Source organism: Talpa europaea (genome assembly GCF_964194135.1).
Source record: "Talpa europaea genome assembly, chromosome: 12".
Taxonomy (NCBI): domain Eukaryota; kingdom Metazoa; phylum Chordata; class Mammalia; order Eulipotyphla; family Talpidae; genus Talpa; species Talpa europaea.
Genome location: NC_140079.1, coordinates 8701574 through 8720178, shown reverse-complemented (window position 1 = coordinate 8720178; position 18605 = coordinate 8701574). Strand labels below are relative to the sequence as shown.

Sequence of the window (18605 nt, the reverse complement as noted above, 5' to 3'; positions counted from 1 at the left end):
AAGAGCCAGGATCTGAATCTCAGGGTTCCTGTTGAGTCCATGCACACAGCCAAGGAAACCAGTCTCCCTCTGTAATACCTAGCAGGGAAGGATTATCACCCTGGAGGGGCAAGGAGGGATTTTATAACGTAATGCCTTCAAGTGATGTTAACTGAGCATCTACTACATGGCAAGCAACATGCAAAAAGCTGGATATAAAAAAAAGTGATGCCCCTTGACTGCAGTAAGCTCGCAATCCAGCAGGAGACCTATATGGTCAACAAATAAAAACACAAATACACAGTTACACAGTGTCACAAACATGATGAAGGCAGAGACCTGAGTACTAATACAAAAGTAACATGATGTTATGGTGGCGCCAGGGATGACCTCTCTGAGGAATGATACTGAAGTCTGCAGTGGCAGGAGGAGGGGTTAACCAGGCACAACAATGGAAGGAAGAGCTCCACTGCAGGTTTCCAAGCCAGATCTTGGGGCAGGAGGAGCAGGAAGAGGGGGCACCATTGCCACGAATACACGAGGGAGACAATGGTAAGCGCCAGTCATTCTGGGTCAGGCTAGAGACAGGATTTATTCCAAGGTGAACGAGGAGTTTGAAGCAGGGGTGGGGAGAAAGTTATATGCCGCGGACCAGCACAGCAGTAGACGATGAGGCCATCTCAGGGTTGAGAGAAGCGTGCAGGGTGGTCAGGGAGTCGGCGAAAGAAATGACAAACAGACACACTTCAAGAGAGAGTGTAAATCTGAGTGTAATTTTCTTTGAGTTTGTGACCAGTATATATATATATATATACTGGTATATATATGTTTTCTAAAAGCATAGGAACAATGAATATCAATGAAATCAGCTTGCTCATGGGTTTAGCTTATCACTGACAGGGCAGTGATTTACATCTGGACCTAGCTGCATTCTTAAGTAGATAAACCATTAGTTTTGTTTTTAAACTATATAATCGCATTTTTTGTTTTACAAACTACTTTTCACCTAAACTATATTTTAATTATTACAGGGTTTAGTAATGTTTCATTTGAGTCAGCCTTGTGTTAAGGATTTCACATGATTTTTTAATTAACAACCAATGACCTTTATAGAAGAAAGAAGGAAGTTTAGAAAGACAATAAGGGAATAAAGTTTGTAGTTCTAGAAAGACGAGATAAAGTTTTTTGTAGTAGCATTCTTGTAGTGGTTCCTGGTGGTCATTATCTTTTGATAAGCATCTGTCTTATCTATGTTTTCAGGGAACTTTGCTGTACTCCCCTGCACGCTGGTTCCTTGCCCAGTCGGACCTAGGGACCGTGGCGAAAGCCATTAGCCCTGAAGGTCACTGCAGGGGGAGGTGCAGCAGTTATAAGGTCTTATTAGGGCCTCCGGGGTGGCGCAAGGGGTTAGGACACAGCCTATGAAGAAATCCGCAACCACTGCAGCACGAGCTCAATCCCTGGCCGGCCAGGGAGCAACCCACATGGCGCAGCAGACCTCTCCTGCCTCGCCTGCTGCTCCCCTCAGCAGTATATTTCAGTAGCTCTGCCTATTCTGCTCCCCACTTTCTCTCTGGAGAATCCTCTCGCCTCTCTGCTCCTCTGGGCCTATACCCCAGCTCTTGTATGCATAAATGAATAAATGAATAAAACTTTAAAAGGAAAAAAACAACGATAATGTGAGATACAAAATAAAATAAATCTTTAAAAGAAAGCCAGAATGGAAGATCATGAATAACACAGTAGACATAACAGAAAACGATATTAGAGGCTGCACAAATTGCCCTAACATAAATACAAGGTTTAGATATAAAGAACCAGGCATGCAATATAAGCCATATATATTTAATTTTATGTTGCAAGCAGATTTTATAGGGCTACTAAAAGAAATCAACATAAATACACCTGCACAATTGTAGATATAGGAACTGGCCTAGGAATGGCCAAAGCATATAAAAAAACTAATCAAAGTGCTACTATTACCACATTAAGGCAATGGAGAGCAAATTGCAGAGACCCAACTGTAACTGGAAGTGACCAGGGATCTCATTTCACAGGATCACAAGTTAAAAGTGGACACAAAACTTTGATATAATATGTAATTTCCACATACCATGTAATCCAAATGCCAGTGGAAATATTTAAAGATTCAATGGACTCATGAAAGGAAAGTTAAAATGGTCCACAGACAAAACTACAGCATTAAATATTGCATTCTATGAACTCAATTTGAGATCAAGAATTAACAGACAAAGCCAGCATCAAGAGGCCCCCCCCCCTTTTTTTTTTCTGAAAAAAGCTTTATTGTTTTCATTTGGTCCACAACTTGGAAGCGCTCCGGGAGAGGCTTAGGCTTACCCCCTTAACACCAGGGGTGCCATTTCCATTTGGGCCCCTCAAAGGCCACTGGGCTACGGAGGAATGTAGTCATGTTTGAGAGTGAGCCTTTTGAAGAGATACTCGCCCAGCCTAGCCTGGGACTGGCCAGCCTGTGGCGGTTAGTCATGTGGTCACCCATCTTCTTGAGGAATTTTACCTTTTCATCAAGGAAGTGGCTCTCCAGGAAGGGTGTGGAGCATGTCTTGAAGATGCAAAACCAGCATGGGGCTGCACCCTCTTCCAGGACTTCCAAAAGCCTTCCCAGATGAGTGTGTGTGTGTGTGGGGGGAACCCTGGAGGCCATGGAAGCTGCCATGGTCCTGGGGAAGAACCTGAACCAGGCCCTTCTGGATTTGCACACCCTGGGCTCTTCTCGCGCGGACCCTCATCTCTGCGACTTCCACAAGGCACTTTTAAGTAATGGCATCAATGACATTGTTGATGCATTGGGCCAGACAAACATTAAAGAACCACACAAGATGCACCCGTTTAAAATAATTAAGGGGGGCCTCCCCTGGTGGCGCAGCGGTTGAGCTCTGGGCTGCGAAGCTGCCCGCAGCCTCTGCAGCACTGGTTCGATCCCCGGCTACCAGCAAGGGTCCCACATGACGCGACAGACCCCTCCTGCTGTGCCCGCTGCTCCCCTCAGCAGTGTATTTCATCCGTCTGCCTGTTCTGTTCCCCGCTCTGGCTCTGGTGAGTTCTCTCGCCCTCCTGCACTTCTGACTGTACCCAGTGCTTGTATAAATAAATAAATAAATCTTTAAAAAAAAAATTAAGGGGCCTCCCTGGTGGCGCAAAGGGTAAAGAAGCTGTTTGCAGCCACTGCAGAGTGAGTTCGATCCCCGGACAGGGAGCTATCCACAGACCTTTCCTGGTTTGCCCGCTGCTCCTCTCAGCAGTGCACTTCAGTCACTCTGCCTGTTCTGCTCCCCACTCTGTCTCTGGTGAATCAGCCCCCACACCTCTGGCTTGCACCCCAGTTCTTGTATGCATAAATAAATAAATCCTTTAAATTAAAAAACACATTAACTCCTGGGACCCTCAGGTACGTAATATAAGTCAACCATTGGTTTGTAGATGTAATCCACAAATACAATAAACATAGTAACACATAATCAGGTCAGAGCAAAGGAAACTAGTCCAGTCACTTCACAAACAGCCACTGTCTGAAGATAAGAAGATAAGACAAGATCTTGAGAGCAGCCGGAGAGATACAGCAGATGGTACAACCACGTATGAATGATGCACAACTTTTCATCAGAAGAAGGGGAAAATATCTTTTTTAAAAAGATTTATTTATGCATACAATAATTGGGGTACAGGCCAGAGGTGTGGGGGGTGAGAGGATTCACCAGAGATAGAAGGGGGAATAGAACAGGTGGATCTACTGAAATACACTGCTGAGGGGAGAAGTGGATGAGACAGGAGAGGCCTGCTGGGTCATGTGGGTACCTCCCTGGCCAGGGATTGGACTCAGACCATGGTAGTGATAACGCTGAGACTTAACCCTTAGGCCACCAGGGAGGCCCTAGGCTAGGATTTTAAAGTTATCTTTCATTTCCCCTGGAGATGTCTCAGGGAGCAAACCCTACAGAGAGGAAAGAGTTGAGTTCCTTTATCTCCTCCAATAAAGCTCTCCCCTTATAATTTTTCCCCTGCCAGTTCTCTCTGGAGTCTCTATTACCCCTTCTACACCCGTTTTTCAGGCTCCTTTTCATAGAAGAGTGTAAGTTGTGGTGTGTGAGCCTCAGTGTGGGCACCTGGGCTGGGTACACCGTGGGGCTGCCCGAGCCTGAGGTGTACAGGGGGGTAGCTGTTTTTCAATTTGTATCTGCATTTCTGATTCTTCCCCTATTTTTTTTCACCATCAGTCATTTAACAGATATTTCTTGAGTTCCCAGAATGTGCACGGGATAAAGCAATGACCAGAGCGCAGTGGAAGAGGCAGTGACAGCTCGACGGGGAGGGGCGGGGAGCGGCGGTGGGGTGGGAAATTGGGACGCGGAGATGGCTTTCTGGATGAGAATTTAAGAGAGAGCACTAATACCACTTTTTTTTTTTATTTTAAAGTGTTTTTTTTTTTAATAGAGGCATGTTTTATTTATTTATTTGCTTGTTTGTTTGTTTTTTTATACAAGCACTGGGTACAGTCAGAAGCGCGGGAGGGTGAGAGAATTCACCAGAGCCAGAGCGGGGAGCAGAGCAGGCAGAGGGACCGAAGTACACTGCTGAGGGGAGCAGCGGGCGGCAGGAGGGGTCTGCGCGCCATGCGGGACCCTCCTCCGGTGGCCGGGGAGCAGCCGGGGATCGAACCGGCGCCGCAGAGGCCGCGGGCAGCTTCGCAACCCAGCGCTCAAACGCTGCGCCACCGGGGAGGCCCCACTAATACCACTTTTAACACACATCATCCCATTGCAGAGACCAGGGAGACTTAGGCCAGAGAAAATGAAGTGACTTGTCCCAGAGGGGACAGCAGGAGCAGGGAGATCCGGATCTGGACCCCATAATTCTGGCTCAAGTGCAAGTTTTTTGTTTTTTTTTTTTTTAAAGATTTATTTATTTATTTATACGAGCACTGGATACAGTCAGAAGCGCGGGAGGGTGAGAGAATTCACCAGAGCCAGAGCGGGGAGCAGAGCAGGCAGAAGGACCGAAGTACACTGCTGAGGGGAGCAGCGGGCGGCAGGAGAGGTCTGCGCGCCATGTGGGACCCTCCTCCGGTGGCCGGGGAGCAGCCGGGGATCGAACCGGCGTCGCAGAGGCTGCGGGCAGCTTCGCAACCCAGCGCTCAACCGCTGCGCCACCGGGGAGCCCCTCAAGTGCAAGTGTTAAAGCAACGCCGTCGGGGCCTGGGCGGCGGGGGAGAGGCGCCCCGTGCTTGCAGGCGCTTGACGCTCGTGGGAAGACAGCCCCGGGCAGGGGTCAGCCCGGGTCCCTAGAGCAAGTACCCGAGCCCCGGGGTCCCCTCCGCCTCCTCGGGGCCGCCTCCAGCCGGGGAAGGGGACGAGCCCCGCCCCGCCCCCGAGGCCGCGGCGCCGCCGGGGGAGGAACCCCACGTGGGGCGCTTGGCACAGTCAGCGCTCGTTAAATGCCAGCTGGTGTTATTATTGTGATTAGCCCATTATTATCCGCAATAACTAATTAATTAGCACTAATGCGCTCTCTCCGGTCCCGACGGGGTCTCTTGGGGCGGGAGGTAACCCGCCCCCCCAGGGGCAGAAAGCTGGGACCGGTCCCAGCCCATTCGCTCTTCCTCAGCCCACGTTAGACCCGTAAAGTTGCGGGCAGGCCGGGGTGGCGACGGCCGGGAGGCGGGGGCCTGGGCGGGGGCGCTACGTGCGTCTCCCCCCACCTCCGCGGAGGGGCCCCCCGCGAACCCCAGGGTGGTCGGCGCTAGGGCCGCGGGGCCGGTGCGCGGCGGCGCGGGGGGCGGGCCGATGTCGAGGCCACGCCCTCTCCTGGCGATTGGTTCCGGGTCCCGGCGCGCGGCTCCTATTGGCGGAGGCGGCCGCCGCTCGGGATTCCCCGCCCCCGGGGCGCCGCGGGCTGCGGGCTCTGCGGCCGCGGGCGCGCTGGTCGGGGCGGACCCGGCGGACGCGGGAGGCGGCGCGGACGGAGGCGCCGGGTCCAGTGCGAGGCCCGCCCGGCGGCCCGGCGCGCGCCCGCAGGTTGTCATGGGTCCGGGGCCCCCGGCCGCGGGAGCGGGGGCGCCCCCGCAGCCGCTGTCCCTGGCCGCGCGGCTGAGCTACGCGGTCGGCCACTTCCTCAACGACCTGAGCGCGTCCATGTGGTTCACCTACCTGCTGCTCTACCTGCACTCGGTGCGCGCCTACAGCTCGCGCGGCGCGGGGCTGCTGCTGCTGCTCGGCCAGGTGGCGGACGGGCTGTGCACGCCCCTGGTGGGCTACGAGGCCGACCGCGCCGCCGGCCGCTGCGCCCGCTGCGGCCCCCGCAAGACTTGGCACCTGGTGGGTAAGTCCCGGCCGCGCCCCGCGCCCCGCCCGCCCGCGGTCCCCGCCGCTCAGAGGCCCCCTGGCTCCGCTGTGGTCCTGTCCCCGGCCTCCCGCCGGGCGGCCCTGCCCAGCACCCGACGTGGCGCCCCCGGGGCCAGCGCCTCCTGCCTGTCCCCGCCAGACGCCCCGAGCCTCGCTCGCCCTTTTTCCTCGAGCCTGCTTCCTCCTTGTGTCTGCCGCACCTGAGCCGCCCCTCGGTGTCAGTGCCCCGTGACCCGCCCCGCCCGGTGTGTGCAACTGCTTAGACCTCTATCTGCCCGACCCAGGAGCCTCCCCCTCTGTCTGCTTATCAGTCTGTGCCTCTCCGTCCGCCCGTCGTCCCGTGGCCAGCCCTCCCCTCCCGGCGGCCTCGGGCTGGGATCCTGCAGGTGGCTTCTCCTCAGAGTCAACCCCAGCCCTGACTGGTTGTGTCTGACTGCGCGGTGCTAGCTGTCAGCCTGCTCTGCCTTGACGCTCCATCTGCCCTTCGGGGTGATGGCCCTGGCAAAAGTACTAAGTAATGGGAAAATACTTAGCTCCTTGTGTGAAGATGGACATTAGCAGGGACCCTCTCTGGCAGTGTGGGGGCTGTCAGCAGAGCTGCACCCATACCTCGAATGCCACATTGTCTATGATCATGTGGACTCACTGACAAGGTAGTTTCAGGCTGACACCTGATGTGGTGACTTCAGGCTGTGGTTCAGGCTGCGTCGAGTTCCCTCTCTGCCTGTCGGTCCTATCCCTTGCCTCATCTTTGGTGACCTGGTGCTGGGATTTGGGGGTTGCCTTCGGAGCTGAGAGTTGAGACAAGAATCAGGGTCTGTGCCCTGCTTCTGTCCCACACAGGCCAGTGGGGCAGGAGGTGTGCCGGTTGTAATGGGGTCACACTCTTCTGCAGCTGTTAGCTGGACCAGAGCGCTGTTGGTGAGGGGAGGAGGCAGGTTCCATATGGGTTGGCACACCCTGTCCCTGTGCACCCCAGGATAATGCCTCCCTCCTGGTAGGTGACCCTTTGCTGCCCACCTGGACTCTGGGCCTTGAGATTAGCCCCAGCCGCTCTCCGTGGCAGAAGTGCCTGCTAAACCCTGGCGTTTGGGGCCTGCTGAGAATTTAGGAGGCAGGGCCAGGAGTTCTGCCCACTCCTTGGAATTCTGGGCTACAGACTTCTAGAAGCCAGGAGGAGCTGGTGGTGTCTCCTTGCTCCGTGAACAATGACCAGGGAGATATGATTTGCCTCAGGCATTCTTGAGAGATGATTTTGCAAGACACAGCAGTTCTGCAAGTGGCCAAGGGGCAGTGGAGGGGGGCGGTGGGGGGGAGGGCGGCATTGGAATTCAGGTTTCTTAAGCACTGGAGACACCCAGTCTGTTCTTGGGTCCCTTTACACTATAGCCACCGTCAAAGGGAACAGGGAGAGGCAGGAGACTGAGACTATGAGCTCCTTGTGTGAAGATGGACATTAGCAGGGACCCTCTCTGGCAGTGTGGGGGCTGTCAGCAGAGCTGCACCCACACCTCGAATGCCACATTGTCTATGATCATGTGGACTCACTGACAAGGTAGTTTCAGGCTGACACCTGATGTGGTGACTTCAGTAAAGGTCGCTTTGGCAACAGTGCCCACTTCTCTAATTTCACCCCTGGATCTGTGGGTGAGGATAATGGACTCACTTTTCCCCTTAGCAAGATCTCAGGGATCCCCCATTCCAGAGAGGGCCCTTAAAACCATATATGGACATTCATTCCCATGGGGTAGGTTTCATAAGGAAGAAGTAGAAATCCGGCAGAGAGGATATTAACTTTGGGGTTTTGAAGGATGAGTAGGAGCACATGTGTGTCGTCAACAGCACACACAAAGGTGTGAAATATGGATTTGAAGTTGATGAGGCACAAGGTGGCTTGGTGTAAGTAGCAGGAGCTCCTCAATTTTACACTCATTCTTAATTCTCATGCTGACAATAAGTGCCATTATCTCCCTTTTCTAAAAACTGAGGCCCAGGGCCTCCCCTGGTGGCACAGCAATTGAGTGCTGGGCTGTGAAGCTGCCCGCAGCCTCTGCAGCGCCGGTTCGATCCCCGCCACCGGTGAGGGTCCCACATGGCGTGATAGACCTCTCCTGCCACGCCCGCTGCTCCCCTCAGCAGTGTATATCGTCAGTCTGCCTGTTCTGTTCCCCATTCAGGCTCTGGTGAATTCTCTCACCTTCCCACGCTTCTGACTGTACCCAGTGCTTGTATAAATAAATAAATAAATCTTAAGAAAAAGAAATAAAAACTGAGGCCCAAAGAAGCAAAGTCATTAGCCTAAGGACTCCCAGTCAGGCTGCCCGGCCCACACAGTGGTTAACTTGGAGTTTGGTCAGGGCAGCATGTTATTCTGACTAGAGTCAACAGTTTGTGCCTAATCTGGGGTGCCCCCAGGCCCCCAGCACTCTACCAGGAAGTCTCTCCCAGACACCAGTTCCAGAGAAACAAAAGGGTGGTTTTGGTTTCATTTCCCCAATCCCAGGACTGCGGGGATAGGCCCAGGGTCTCGGGGATGAGGTCACCTCCGGAGCTGTTGGGAGGAGGGGGGAAGTCAGTCTCGCTGGCAAGCATGTCCTGGCCTCCTCCAGTAGCTCCTGGAAGGGAGGAAGTGCAGGGCTGGAGTGAAGGATTGAAGTTTGGGGGCCAGCAGCTGGATTCTTAGCTCTGTGGCTTACTCTGTTTTTCAATCTGGGCAACAGAGATAATAACATCCATCTCTTTGGGCTATAAGCAGAATCCACTATTATTATTTTTCATCATTCAGGAGATAGTGATGTGCCAATCTCGGGCTAGGTGCCAGGGACACAGGAGTGACTTTTGAGAGACTTATTATACCCACCCACAGAGACCCCAGGCTGGTGGGGGCGGCTGACAGGAAACGGCAGGCGTATGGACGGGGGAATTCCTGCGTGTGCGCAAAGGCGTCCAAAGGAAGGAAGGAGAGTGGAGTCCAGATGGTGTCGGGCTGCGGGGGCTGCTGGTGCCGGGACCTCCTCTCGGGGGACGTGCCATTTGAATTGAGTCCTGAGGGATGAACAGGGCCCCGCCTTGCTACGATGTGAGGGGATGGGCGCTCCAGACAGAGGGCACAGGCCTGGCGCAGGATGGCGGCTGGCGTGTGGGAGGAACAGCCAGGAGGCCCCTGCAGCTGGAGCAGAGGGAGGGAGGGGTCGGCAGGTCATGCAGGGCGTGGGGGTACAGGGCGGGCTTGGGCTTGTTCTGAGTGTGGTCCATGAAGAGGCCCCTTTACAGGCTGGGGGCGACACTGGGACTCGGAGGCCAGGGGCCGTCGGGCTTCTCCTGGCTCCTGCCTCCCGGTGGCCGCACAGACTTGATAGGAGCTGGGGACAGAAGGGCGCTCCTGGGCAGGGCAGGGAGGGGCTGCCATGGGCGGTCATCAGGGTCCTCGAGGGCCACTCCAACCTGCTGTGTTGCCTCAGGGCTTCGGCCCCCAGGCATTCCCCAGGGCGCCGACCTCGTGTGTGTGTGTGGGGGGGGGGGGGGAGTGCCACTCCTGCCCCTTCTGGACACCTGGACAAGTGTTCTGGCCCCGCCCCCGTGCTAGTTACAGCGTGTGCCCTCAGGGTGCGTAATGTGTTCTGTGCCTCAGTTTCCCCATCAAACACAAGCCCGAATCGGTGGGTGGAAGCCTGGACCCTCTGGCTTGTTTGCTCTGTGACCTCAGGGCACCCCAGAACTCTCTGCCTGTTTCCCCATTTGCCAAAGGGGCCAGAAACCTGGGGAGCCCCAGGCTGCCAGCCCCCTGCCCTGGACTGCTGACTTTGGCCTTGTCTGTGTCTGTGTCGTGCCCCGTCCGCCACCTCCCCCCAGCCCCGGGCTGAGGGCAGACGCGGAGCCTGACCTGCACCCCTCCCGCCTGTCCGCAGGCACCGTCTGCGTCCTGCTCTCCTTCCCCTTCATCTTCAGCCCCTGCCTGGGCTGCGGGGCCGCCACGCCCGAGTGGGCCGCCCTCCTGTACTACGCGCCCTTCATCGTCATCTTCCAGTTTGGCTGGGCCGCCACCCAGATCGCCCACCTCAGCCTCATCCCCGAGCTTGTCACCAACGACCAGGAGAAGGTGGAGCTCACGGCCCTCAGGTACCACCCCGGCGGGCAGGGCAGGGGGCACCACAGGGCAGCGGCGCTGGGGCCACCCTTTCTCGTGGGCTGTCAGTCAGCCGTTGCCATGTAGCAGTGACCACGAAGCCAGAGGCCTGAAACCACACATTTATCACCTCCCGGCTTCTGCGGGTCAGGGGTCTGGTACCGGTCTCAGGGCTGTCATCGGGTGTCAGGGGCTGCGGTCCCATCGGAGGCGTGGGGTCTTTCTGCTGTGCTCGTGTAGTTGGTGGTGGCAGAATTCATTTTCCTGCACGTGTAGGAGTCACGGTGGCTCGTTGCTGCTCTGAGGCCGGCCGGACTCTGGGATGTCCAGGAAGGCCTGAGCTCGCTTTCTAGGGCTCGCCTGATTAGGTCAGGCCAACCCAGGATACTCTTCCGATGAATGAAGACTGGTTAAGGGCGCAAATACATCCACCAAATCTCTTTCCCTTTGCCACAGACTTTTACCTTCACCTAGGAGTGACACCCACACCGTAGGCCATCCCCACAGCAGGGGATGAGGGCAGGACCGGGGCTTGGGGCACTCTGAGGTGGTCTGGGACTCCTGTCCTTTGCACACGGGTACAGTGAGTGCCTGCTTGTCTGTCAACTTATGTGAGGTCCTTAAAGGGGTTAGTGCTGATATAATGGGAGCATTTATGGGATGACTGCTGTGTACTTGGCAGAGAGTGTCTTCCTTACAACAATTCCTTCCTTACAACAAACCCGAGGTCACATGCTAACACCAGGCGTGAGCAGAGTGGGTCCCTGTGCTGCTTACACAGCAGGAAGCGGGCACAGGAGTGCTGATTCCAGCAGGAAGGGGCAGCTCAGGCGAAGGTGGCACAAGGCTGGAGGCCCACCTCACCACGGGTGCCGGGAAAGGGTCCTCCTGCTCTTTGCACAGCATCTTGTGACTGGTCCACGTGTCTTCAAACCAGCCCGCTTGACACCGGTTCTGCTCAGGCGGGCCGCCTCCTCCCCCGCCCTGCTTCTGAGTTCCCCATTCTGGCCATGTGCTCCCGGGCACGAACGATGGGGTTACCCAATGCCTGGGCCTCCCAGGGGCCCAGTGGATGGGGCCCAGCTGGTCAGACTGAGGGCGCATTTTCCACCTGCGGGCACTTCCTGCCAGCTTCAGGTCCTCTCTGAGCGCTGGGCGTGGGCTTGTTACCACTTTCAGAAACAGCCCTGGTGAGATCCAGACACACTCATACGCACACGCACACGCGTACCCATTCTGGCCAAGCCCCTAGAGGGTCATGATTCCGGGCTGCAGATGATTCTAGACCATGGAGCCCTTGCCCTGTTGAAGCCCAGGATGTGGAAACCAAGAATTCCTTGGTGGCAGAATCCTGGCTTCTGAGCATCTCAGGTTCTCAGACTTGGGGTTTGCAGCCCTGCCTTAGCCCCAGTTTGGAGAGTCTGTACCCCGGTTCCTGCAGCTGCGATATCCCAGTCTCGTTGTAGGTCACAGCTGTAATCATCAGCTAGCTGGTTGGGGAAACTGAGGCCAGCAGGGCTTCCCTGGGGCCTCCTGATGTGTTAGTGGCTGAAATCACCCATCAGCCAGAGATCCCCCAGACACCACAAACAGCTCCGACCTGCGGAGGAAGTGGCCGTGTGGTTACTGCCTAAACTGAGGGCTTTCCTGCTGCGCCAGGTATGCCTTCACCGTGGTTGCCAACATCACTGTCTATGGTGCTGCCTGGCTCCTGCTGCACCTGCAGGGCTCCACACATGTGGGGCCTGCCGAGGACATCAGTGACCAGCTGGGGGTCCAAGATGTGCCGGTGTTCCGGGTGAGCTGGGCCCCAGGGTGGGCCAAGGCCGCTGCTGGCTGGTGGGACACCCCAAAGGCCCTGAACCTGGGGTTCAGGTCATGAGAACTGCCGCTGATCCCTCTCCTGCTGTTCCCCAGAACCTCTCCCTGTTGGTGGTGGGCGTGGGAGCAGTCTTCTCCCTACTGTTTCACCTGGGCACCAGGGAGGGGCGCCGGCCCCAGGTGGCGGAGCCAGATGAACACACCCCCCTGCTGGCCCCCGCTACTGCCAGGCCCTTGCTGCTGTGGAACCACTGGCTTCGGGAACCAGCCTTTTACCAGGTATGTCATGGTGGGGAGGGTTGGTGGCGGGGCCTAGAGTTGATGCCCCTTGCCCTTCAAGCCCCGTACTGCCCTGCAGCAGGCAGGGATGGCAAATGCAGGAGGAAACACAGTAGCTTCTCCATGCCAACCCGCTGCGCTTCCATTGGCAGCCGCCGCTAGTGCATTGTGTACCAGCCACAGGTGCTCCCCTAGGCCCCCGCGCCCCTGCGGGTGGGAGGGAAGCGCCGCTGACTCCAGGTGGTCTGTCCACAGGTGGGCTTGCTGTACATGAGCACCAGGCTCATTGTGAACCTGTCCCAGACGTACATGGCCATGTACCTCACCTACTCCCTCAAACTGCCCAAGGTGAGCTGGCAGGGGGCAGCGGCGGCAGTGGGGCGGGGGGAGGCCCAGCGCGGAGCCACACCTGTATAATGCACATACCTAACTCTGACCCTGCAGAAATTTATTGCCACCATCCCACTAGTGATGTACCTCAGCGGCTTCTTCTCCTCCTTCCTCATGAAGCCGGTCAACAAGTGCATCGGGAGGAATGTGAGTGGGCGTGGCTGCCGGTGGGGGCTGGGTGGAGGGGCGGGGCCTCAGCTGTGAGCTCAGACCTCCAGCACTTGGATGAGTACAGGCCACAACATTCATCTGCACCTTGTTGATCCCCGGGTCTGGAAACCAGTAATTCTAGAATCCTAGATTCTGAGCATCTCAGGTACTCAAGACTGAGAACTAGGGCTGAGGAACTCTAGAACTTTGTGTGTCCAGTGTGGTAGCAAGGTGTGGCCATTGAGTGCTTGAAACGTACGTTACATGACCTAGGACCTGAATCCTTCATTTTAATTTTAAACGATTCACATTTAGACGTAAACAGCCACAGTCTGGCGGCAGCAGCAGCATCAGGCTGCCCGGCTCCCAGGCATCAGCAGTGCAGCCTCAGGGTCTACGAATTCCCTGAGGTCAGAATTGGACAGTCCAACTTGACCCCTCCTTTGCTGGCGGAGGGGTGGGGGTAAGGCAGACTGAAGAGCAGAGAGGCAGGTACCCCGAAGTGAGCCTGACGCCAGGCTGGCCTCCTCCACAGATGACCTACTTTTCGGGCCTCCTGGTGATCCTGGCCTTTGCAGCCTGGGTGGCGCTGGCAGATGAGCTGGGCGTGGCTGTGTATGCGGTAGCCGTACTGCTGGGCACCGGTTGTGCCACCATCCTTGTCACTTCACTGGCCATGACAGCCGACCTCATTGGCTCCCACACGGTAGGGCTGGTGGGCAGGGCCAGCTGGGGCTGGGACCAGAGCTGGGACTGTGGGCACTGACCTCTCTCGCCTGCATCCCCCAGCACAGCGGAGCCTTCGTGTATGGCGCCATGAGCTTCTCGGATAAGGTAGCCAACGGGCTGGCAGTCATGGTCATCCAGAGCCTGCACCCCTGCACGTGAGTGCCACCGCCCACTCATTCGCTCCCTCGTTAGGAAGAGCCTGCTGGGCGTGTGCTGTGTGCAGGCCCTACTCCAAGTCTGAGGACTCAGTGTGGAGAAAGACCCCACCCGGGTGGGGGGCACAGGCTGGGAGGCTTGGTTGTTCCTTACCTTGGGTACTTTGTTTATTCATTCAACAAATGCTGAATGTTGTCCTGGGCATTGAGGACGCAGCACAAACATCAGGGGGAATGTGAGGGCAGTGGGTGCGGGATACCAGAGAGGGAGACTCAGACCTTTAGAAATGAGGGTTCCAGATCCAGATGGTGCTAGACCATTGAGTTTTGTGCCTTATAGAAGCTCAGGATCTGGGAACCAAAGTTGGCCTGGTCCCCTGTCCTCACAGAGCTGGGGTGATGCCAGCCACATTAATAATTGCACAAATAAGTATGTTATCCAGTGGTGAGGGGTTGTTTACAGAGGTCTGACTGGTGCAGGTTGTCAGGAGGGCTTCCTTGAGGAGGTGGTCTAGGACCGGAGGCCTGGCAGTTCTAGGCAAATGGACACAATGCATGCAAAGGCCCCGGGGTAGGACTGGGCTGGCACGTTGGAGGCAGTCAGGAGACCCACGTGATTGGCGCAGTGGGAGGGGTGGTGCAGGTTGTGCAGGTCCTCCTGGGCCACGGGCATCTTGGGTTCTGCCTTTACCCTCCCTCCCAGCGGTTGGCAAAGGGGCGGGACCTGACTTGGGTGCTCATGGGCACCTCCTGGGCTGCTTCAGGGAGGACGGATTGTGTGGAGTGAGGGTGGAGTTGCGGACTGCATCGATCCAGGCTGGTAACAATGGGGTGGACCTGATGGGGGCTGAGGAGGGGCAGAAATGAGTGGCTTCTGGAAAGATTTTGAAGGCAGAGTCAACAGTACTGGATGGTGTGTCAGAGCGGCAGGAGACTGGGTCCAGGGTGACCCCCAGCTTCGGGCCTGAGTGCCCAGAAAGGCTGCCCTCGTCTGAGGTGGGAGGCCCAGGTGGGGTTGGAGGGAGTCTCCAGGTTCTGCTCACACACTCTGCCTCCCCCCAGCTCGGAGCTCTGCTGCAGAGCCTGCGTGGGCTTCTACCACTGGGTCATGGTGGCCGTGACCGGTGGTGTGGGCGTGGCCGCCACCTTCACTCTGTGCAGTCTGCTTGTTTGGCCCATCCGCCTTCGGAGCTGTGAGTTGTTGACTCCCCCATAAAATCCCAAACCAGCCATGGGTGGGAGGGCTGAGACAGGGAGGGGCTTGTCCTACGGCTCACTTAACCCCACTCCCACCTTCTCTTGCAGGGGAGCCTGGAGCTCAACCCTGACTCCCCTAGGCCTCCTGCCCGCTGCAGGCGAACCGCAGCTGTGCACACATGGGATGCTCAGCAGAGGCTTCCAGAGCAGCCCAACCCCACTTCTCAGATCCTCGGCCCCCACCCCTGCCTGGATGCAGGACTGGTGGGAAAGGCCGGACAGGATGGGCAGGACCCAGTGGGGACACCTAGCTGGACCTTCTGGTATCCAGGGCCCATGGGGTCTGGCAGGCTTGGGAGTCGCCCCGCTCCCAACCACTCCAGCCCAGCTTTCTGGATGATCTGGGCTGCACTCCGGAATGCGGGGGCAGACGCTCAGGCCCCTGGAGGATGGCATCAGCACCGAGCCTTCCAGGACTCGGCGCTGGGGACTGGCCCAGGCCTCAGCTGCAGGGAGTGCCGTCTGGGGGATTGTGTCCAGCTCCCTGGTGCTGGGCTGCCGCTGACCATAAATAAAGTCACCCGTGGGTGAGGACTGCGCCTCGGCTGTCTGCCTGGGGCCCTGGAAGGGGACAGTGGGGCGAGGGCCGCGTTCCCCGATCTTCCCCACGCCAAGCAGAGAGCCGCAGGCTGGCAGCATGGTCTTTATCAGTGAGTGGGCGTGTAGACGGGTGGGGGCCGCTGCTTGGTGGAGGGGCAGTAGGGTTCCAGGTCCCACTGCCGGTAGTTCTGGGTGGTGTAGTGGGGGCGCTGGGGCGCCGACAGGTAGGGCACGTAGTCAGACACCCGCCACGGCGGCTCCACCCCGTATCGGTTCCTGTTGAGCACTGTGGGGCCGGGACCCTCGTCACCTCCTGTCCCTGGCTTCCTGACCCAGGGTGGCCATGCTCCCCCGCCCCGGCGCCCGGTCCCTCGCCTCACCGTATTCCTTGCCCCGGATGGGCCTGTCTGTCCACAGCATGCTCCCCCACCGAGTGCTGGGGTCCTTGTACTGGGCAGGGATCACAGGGTCGTACCAGGACGTCTCCCGCAGGTGCTGGGTGTAGGCTGTGGGGAGGGAGGGAAGTCATCTCTGGTCCCTGCCCACGGCCCAGAGTAGGTCCTGCGGGACTGAACACTCACCCGAGGGCATGCTGTGCTCCCGGTGGCCATGGCAGCCGTGCCAGCGGGTGTAAGCCTCTCGGTGGGGCCTGTCCAGGGCCCGAGGGAGCGTGTACCAGGCTTCTCGGGAGTCCGAGTTAGTCAGGCCAGTGTACCAGTGGTGACCGGCTGCGTCTCTTCCCATGGGTGTGTACTTCCAACATGTTGCCTGCTTGATGGCTGGCGTCCAGCGGGGTCCCTCCAGGGACAGATAGTCATCGCTAGGGGTAGGGGATTTGGGGGGGACAAAGGCTGAGCCTATGCTGTCCCTGCCCCTCCCCTAGCTTCAGCTTGCCCAGCTCTAGAATGGGCCCTGTGACCTCATGGCCAGGATGGAGGATACAAAGGCCTGGCCAAGGCTCAAGGGCCTCCCCCGGCCCTACGCTGCTGCATCAGATATAGCCTTCAGTGCCGGACCCCAAGGCTGGGGAGGCTGCTTGCTTAAGCAGAAACCGGCTTCCACCCTGGGGAGAGGGGGCTGAAGTGTCTGCCCCAAGGGGGTGCCCGTGGGGTTGCTGCACCCAGGGCCTAGCTTAGAAGCTGCTCTGGTGGATTTCATCAGAGCACAGGAAACCAGAAACTCCTGAGTCTCACCCAAGGCAGACTCGGGCTGGTGGGCTCTGGACCACCAGCCTCAGGAACCGGACCCCGGCTGGGTTCTGGGGTCCTGCACAACTGCAGCACTCTGGACTGAAAATGCACGTCGTGTGTCAATGCAAGTAAACAATAAAACAGCACCCGATGAACCGGGGTCTCCCGCGCGGCTGCCGCTTGTCCTCGTTTCTTCTGCTTGCTTACAGCAATGAGCAGGGGTGGGTGTGCAAGTGTGTGTGCCCCTTTCGTTACACCAATGTGGAAACCTGCGCCACTCAACTCCCTTATTTCCCTCCCTACTGCGCGGGAGTGGAGTGGCGCAAGTGGCACAGGGACCTTGGCTGCTTTCCAGCTGCACAGACTGTCATTGAATGGGTTCCCCACTGGGCGGAACAGCATCCATCTAGGGCCCCAGGAGGTGACCTGACTTGGAAATAGGGTCTAGCAGATGTTGCCCATTAGGGCGAGGTCACAGCGGCTTCGGGTGCCCCTACCGCAATGCCTGGTCTTTGTCAGGAGGGGGACCTGACATGGACATGGACGTACGGGGACGAGCCGGGTGAAGATGGCGGCAGAGGCTGGAGCCAAAGGACGCCAAGGACGCCGGACCCTGCCTGAGCTGCAGAGCAAGGGACGCTCCCTCATGGCCTCAAAAGGAACCAATCTGCCCACGCGGATCTCGGGAGAGGACACGTTTCTGTGCGTGGCGACCAGCGCACACTCGCCTGGCTCGGAGTGCAGGGAGGGCCGGTGGGGGCCGAGCGGCAGGGAGGTGGGGAGGCGGCGCAGGGACCGGCCAGGCTGGGGTGAGGCAGCTGGGGTGTAGCACGGACGTGCCTTTGACAAAGAAGTAGACGCTAGGAAAGCCAAATCCAATCAGGCCCGAAACCCCAGGAGGAGGGGAGGATTCAGGCTCGATTTAGGGGCTCCAGGGGGCCTACCTGTACAGAGATGCCGGGAAGTCCACTTCCAGGGTCCGCCGGGGGATGTAGGGCCTGGTGGCCTCCCGCCTCAGGGTCTGCATGTCTGCCTCTGGGTCCCTTGGCGCTCCCGCTGAGAAGGCATGTGGGAGCATTGTTGACTGGACAAAGGCCACCCATGGTGTCCTGGCAACAGCAGGCCAGGCTGGCCATCCAGGCCACTCCCTCCTTTCCCCAGCTGAGGAGCTAGGATAAGGGCACAGGGGCTGCTGGGGGTGGAGACACGCCTTGGTGGGGAGCCGCTGAGCCCCCGCACCTCACACACTGACCAGGGGCCTCTCCCCACATCCCCACAGAGGGGTCCCTTCAGCTCCACCCCTGCAGGCCTTCTAGCTGGGAGCCTCCAAGCCCCAACTCCTCCCTTCTCACTCCCCCAGCCAGCCCTTCATTTCCGTTTCCAAAACATCCAGAGCAAAACGTGTACGAGAATATTCACAGCAGCATGATTCACAACAGAGAACAGCCCATCGATGGTTGGACACGCATCGGCTCGGCCGCCACACACTGGAGTATGACTCAGTCATGAAAAGGAGGGGGCGCACAGGCCACCGAGGGGAGGGGCCCGAACACGCCACTCGGGGAGAGAAGCCAGACACACGAGGCCACGCGGTGCGAGTCCACTGACGAGA

General features: G+C 57.7%; 2 protein-coding genes across 2 annotated transcripts; one reads left to right on the top strand and one right to left on the bottom strand.

Annotated features, from left to right (window-relative positions):
* Positions 1-6035: 6035 nt before the first annotated feature.
* MFSD12 (major facilitator superfamily domain containing 12) lies at positions 6036-15778 on the top strand (the record flags this gene model as incomplete). The annotated part of the gene is made up of 10 exons (XM_084249544.1): positions 6036-6333; positions 10265-10475; positions 12142-12280; positions 12400-12582; positions 12838-12930; positions 13027-13119; positions 13658-13828; positions 13912-14006; positions 15069-15199; positions 15312-15778. 10 exons carry the CDS (start codon positions 6036-6038, stop codon positions 15332-15334), a joined length of 1437 nt encoding a protein of 478 aa, XP_084105670.1. The 3' UTR covers positions 15335-15778.
* Positions 15779-15910: 132 nt separating this feature from the next.
* On the bottom strand, positions 15911-18044 carry TEKTIP1 (tektin bundle interacting protein 1; the record flags this gene model as incomplete). Its single annotated transcript, XM_084249042.1, has 4 exons — positions 17938-18044; positions 16385-16623; positions 16184-16309; positions 15911-16089 (listed from the first exon to the last, which is right to left on the bottom strand). The coding sequence occupies exons 1-4, from the start codon at positions 18018-18020 to the stop codon at positions 15911-15913; spliced, it is 627 nt and encodes a 208-aa protein (XP_084105168.1). The 5' UTR covers positions 18021-18044.
* Between the last annotated feature and the right edge of the window lie 561 nt (positions 18045-18605).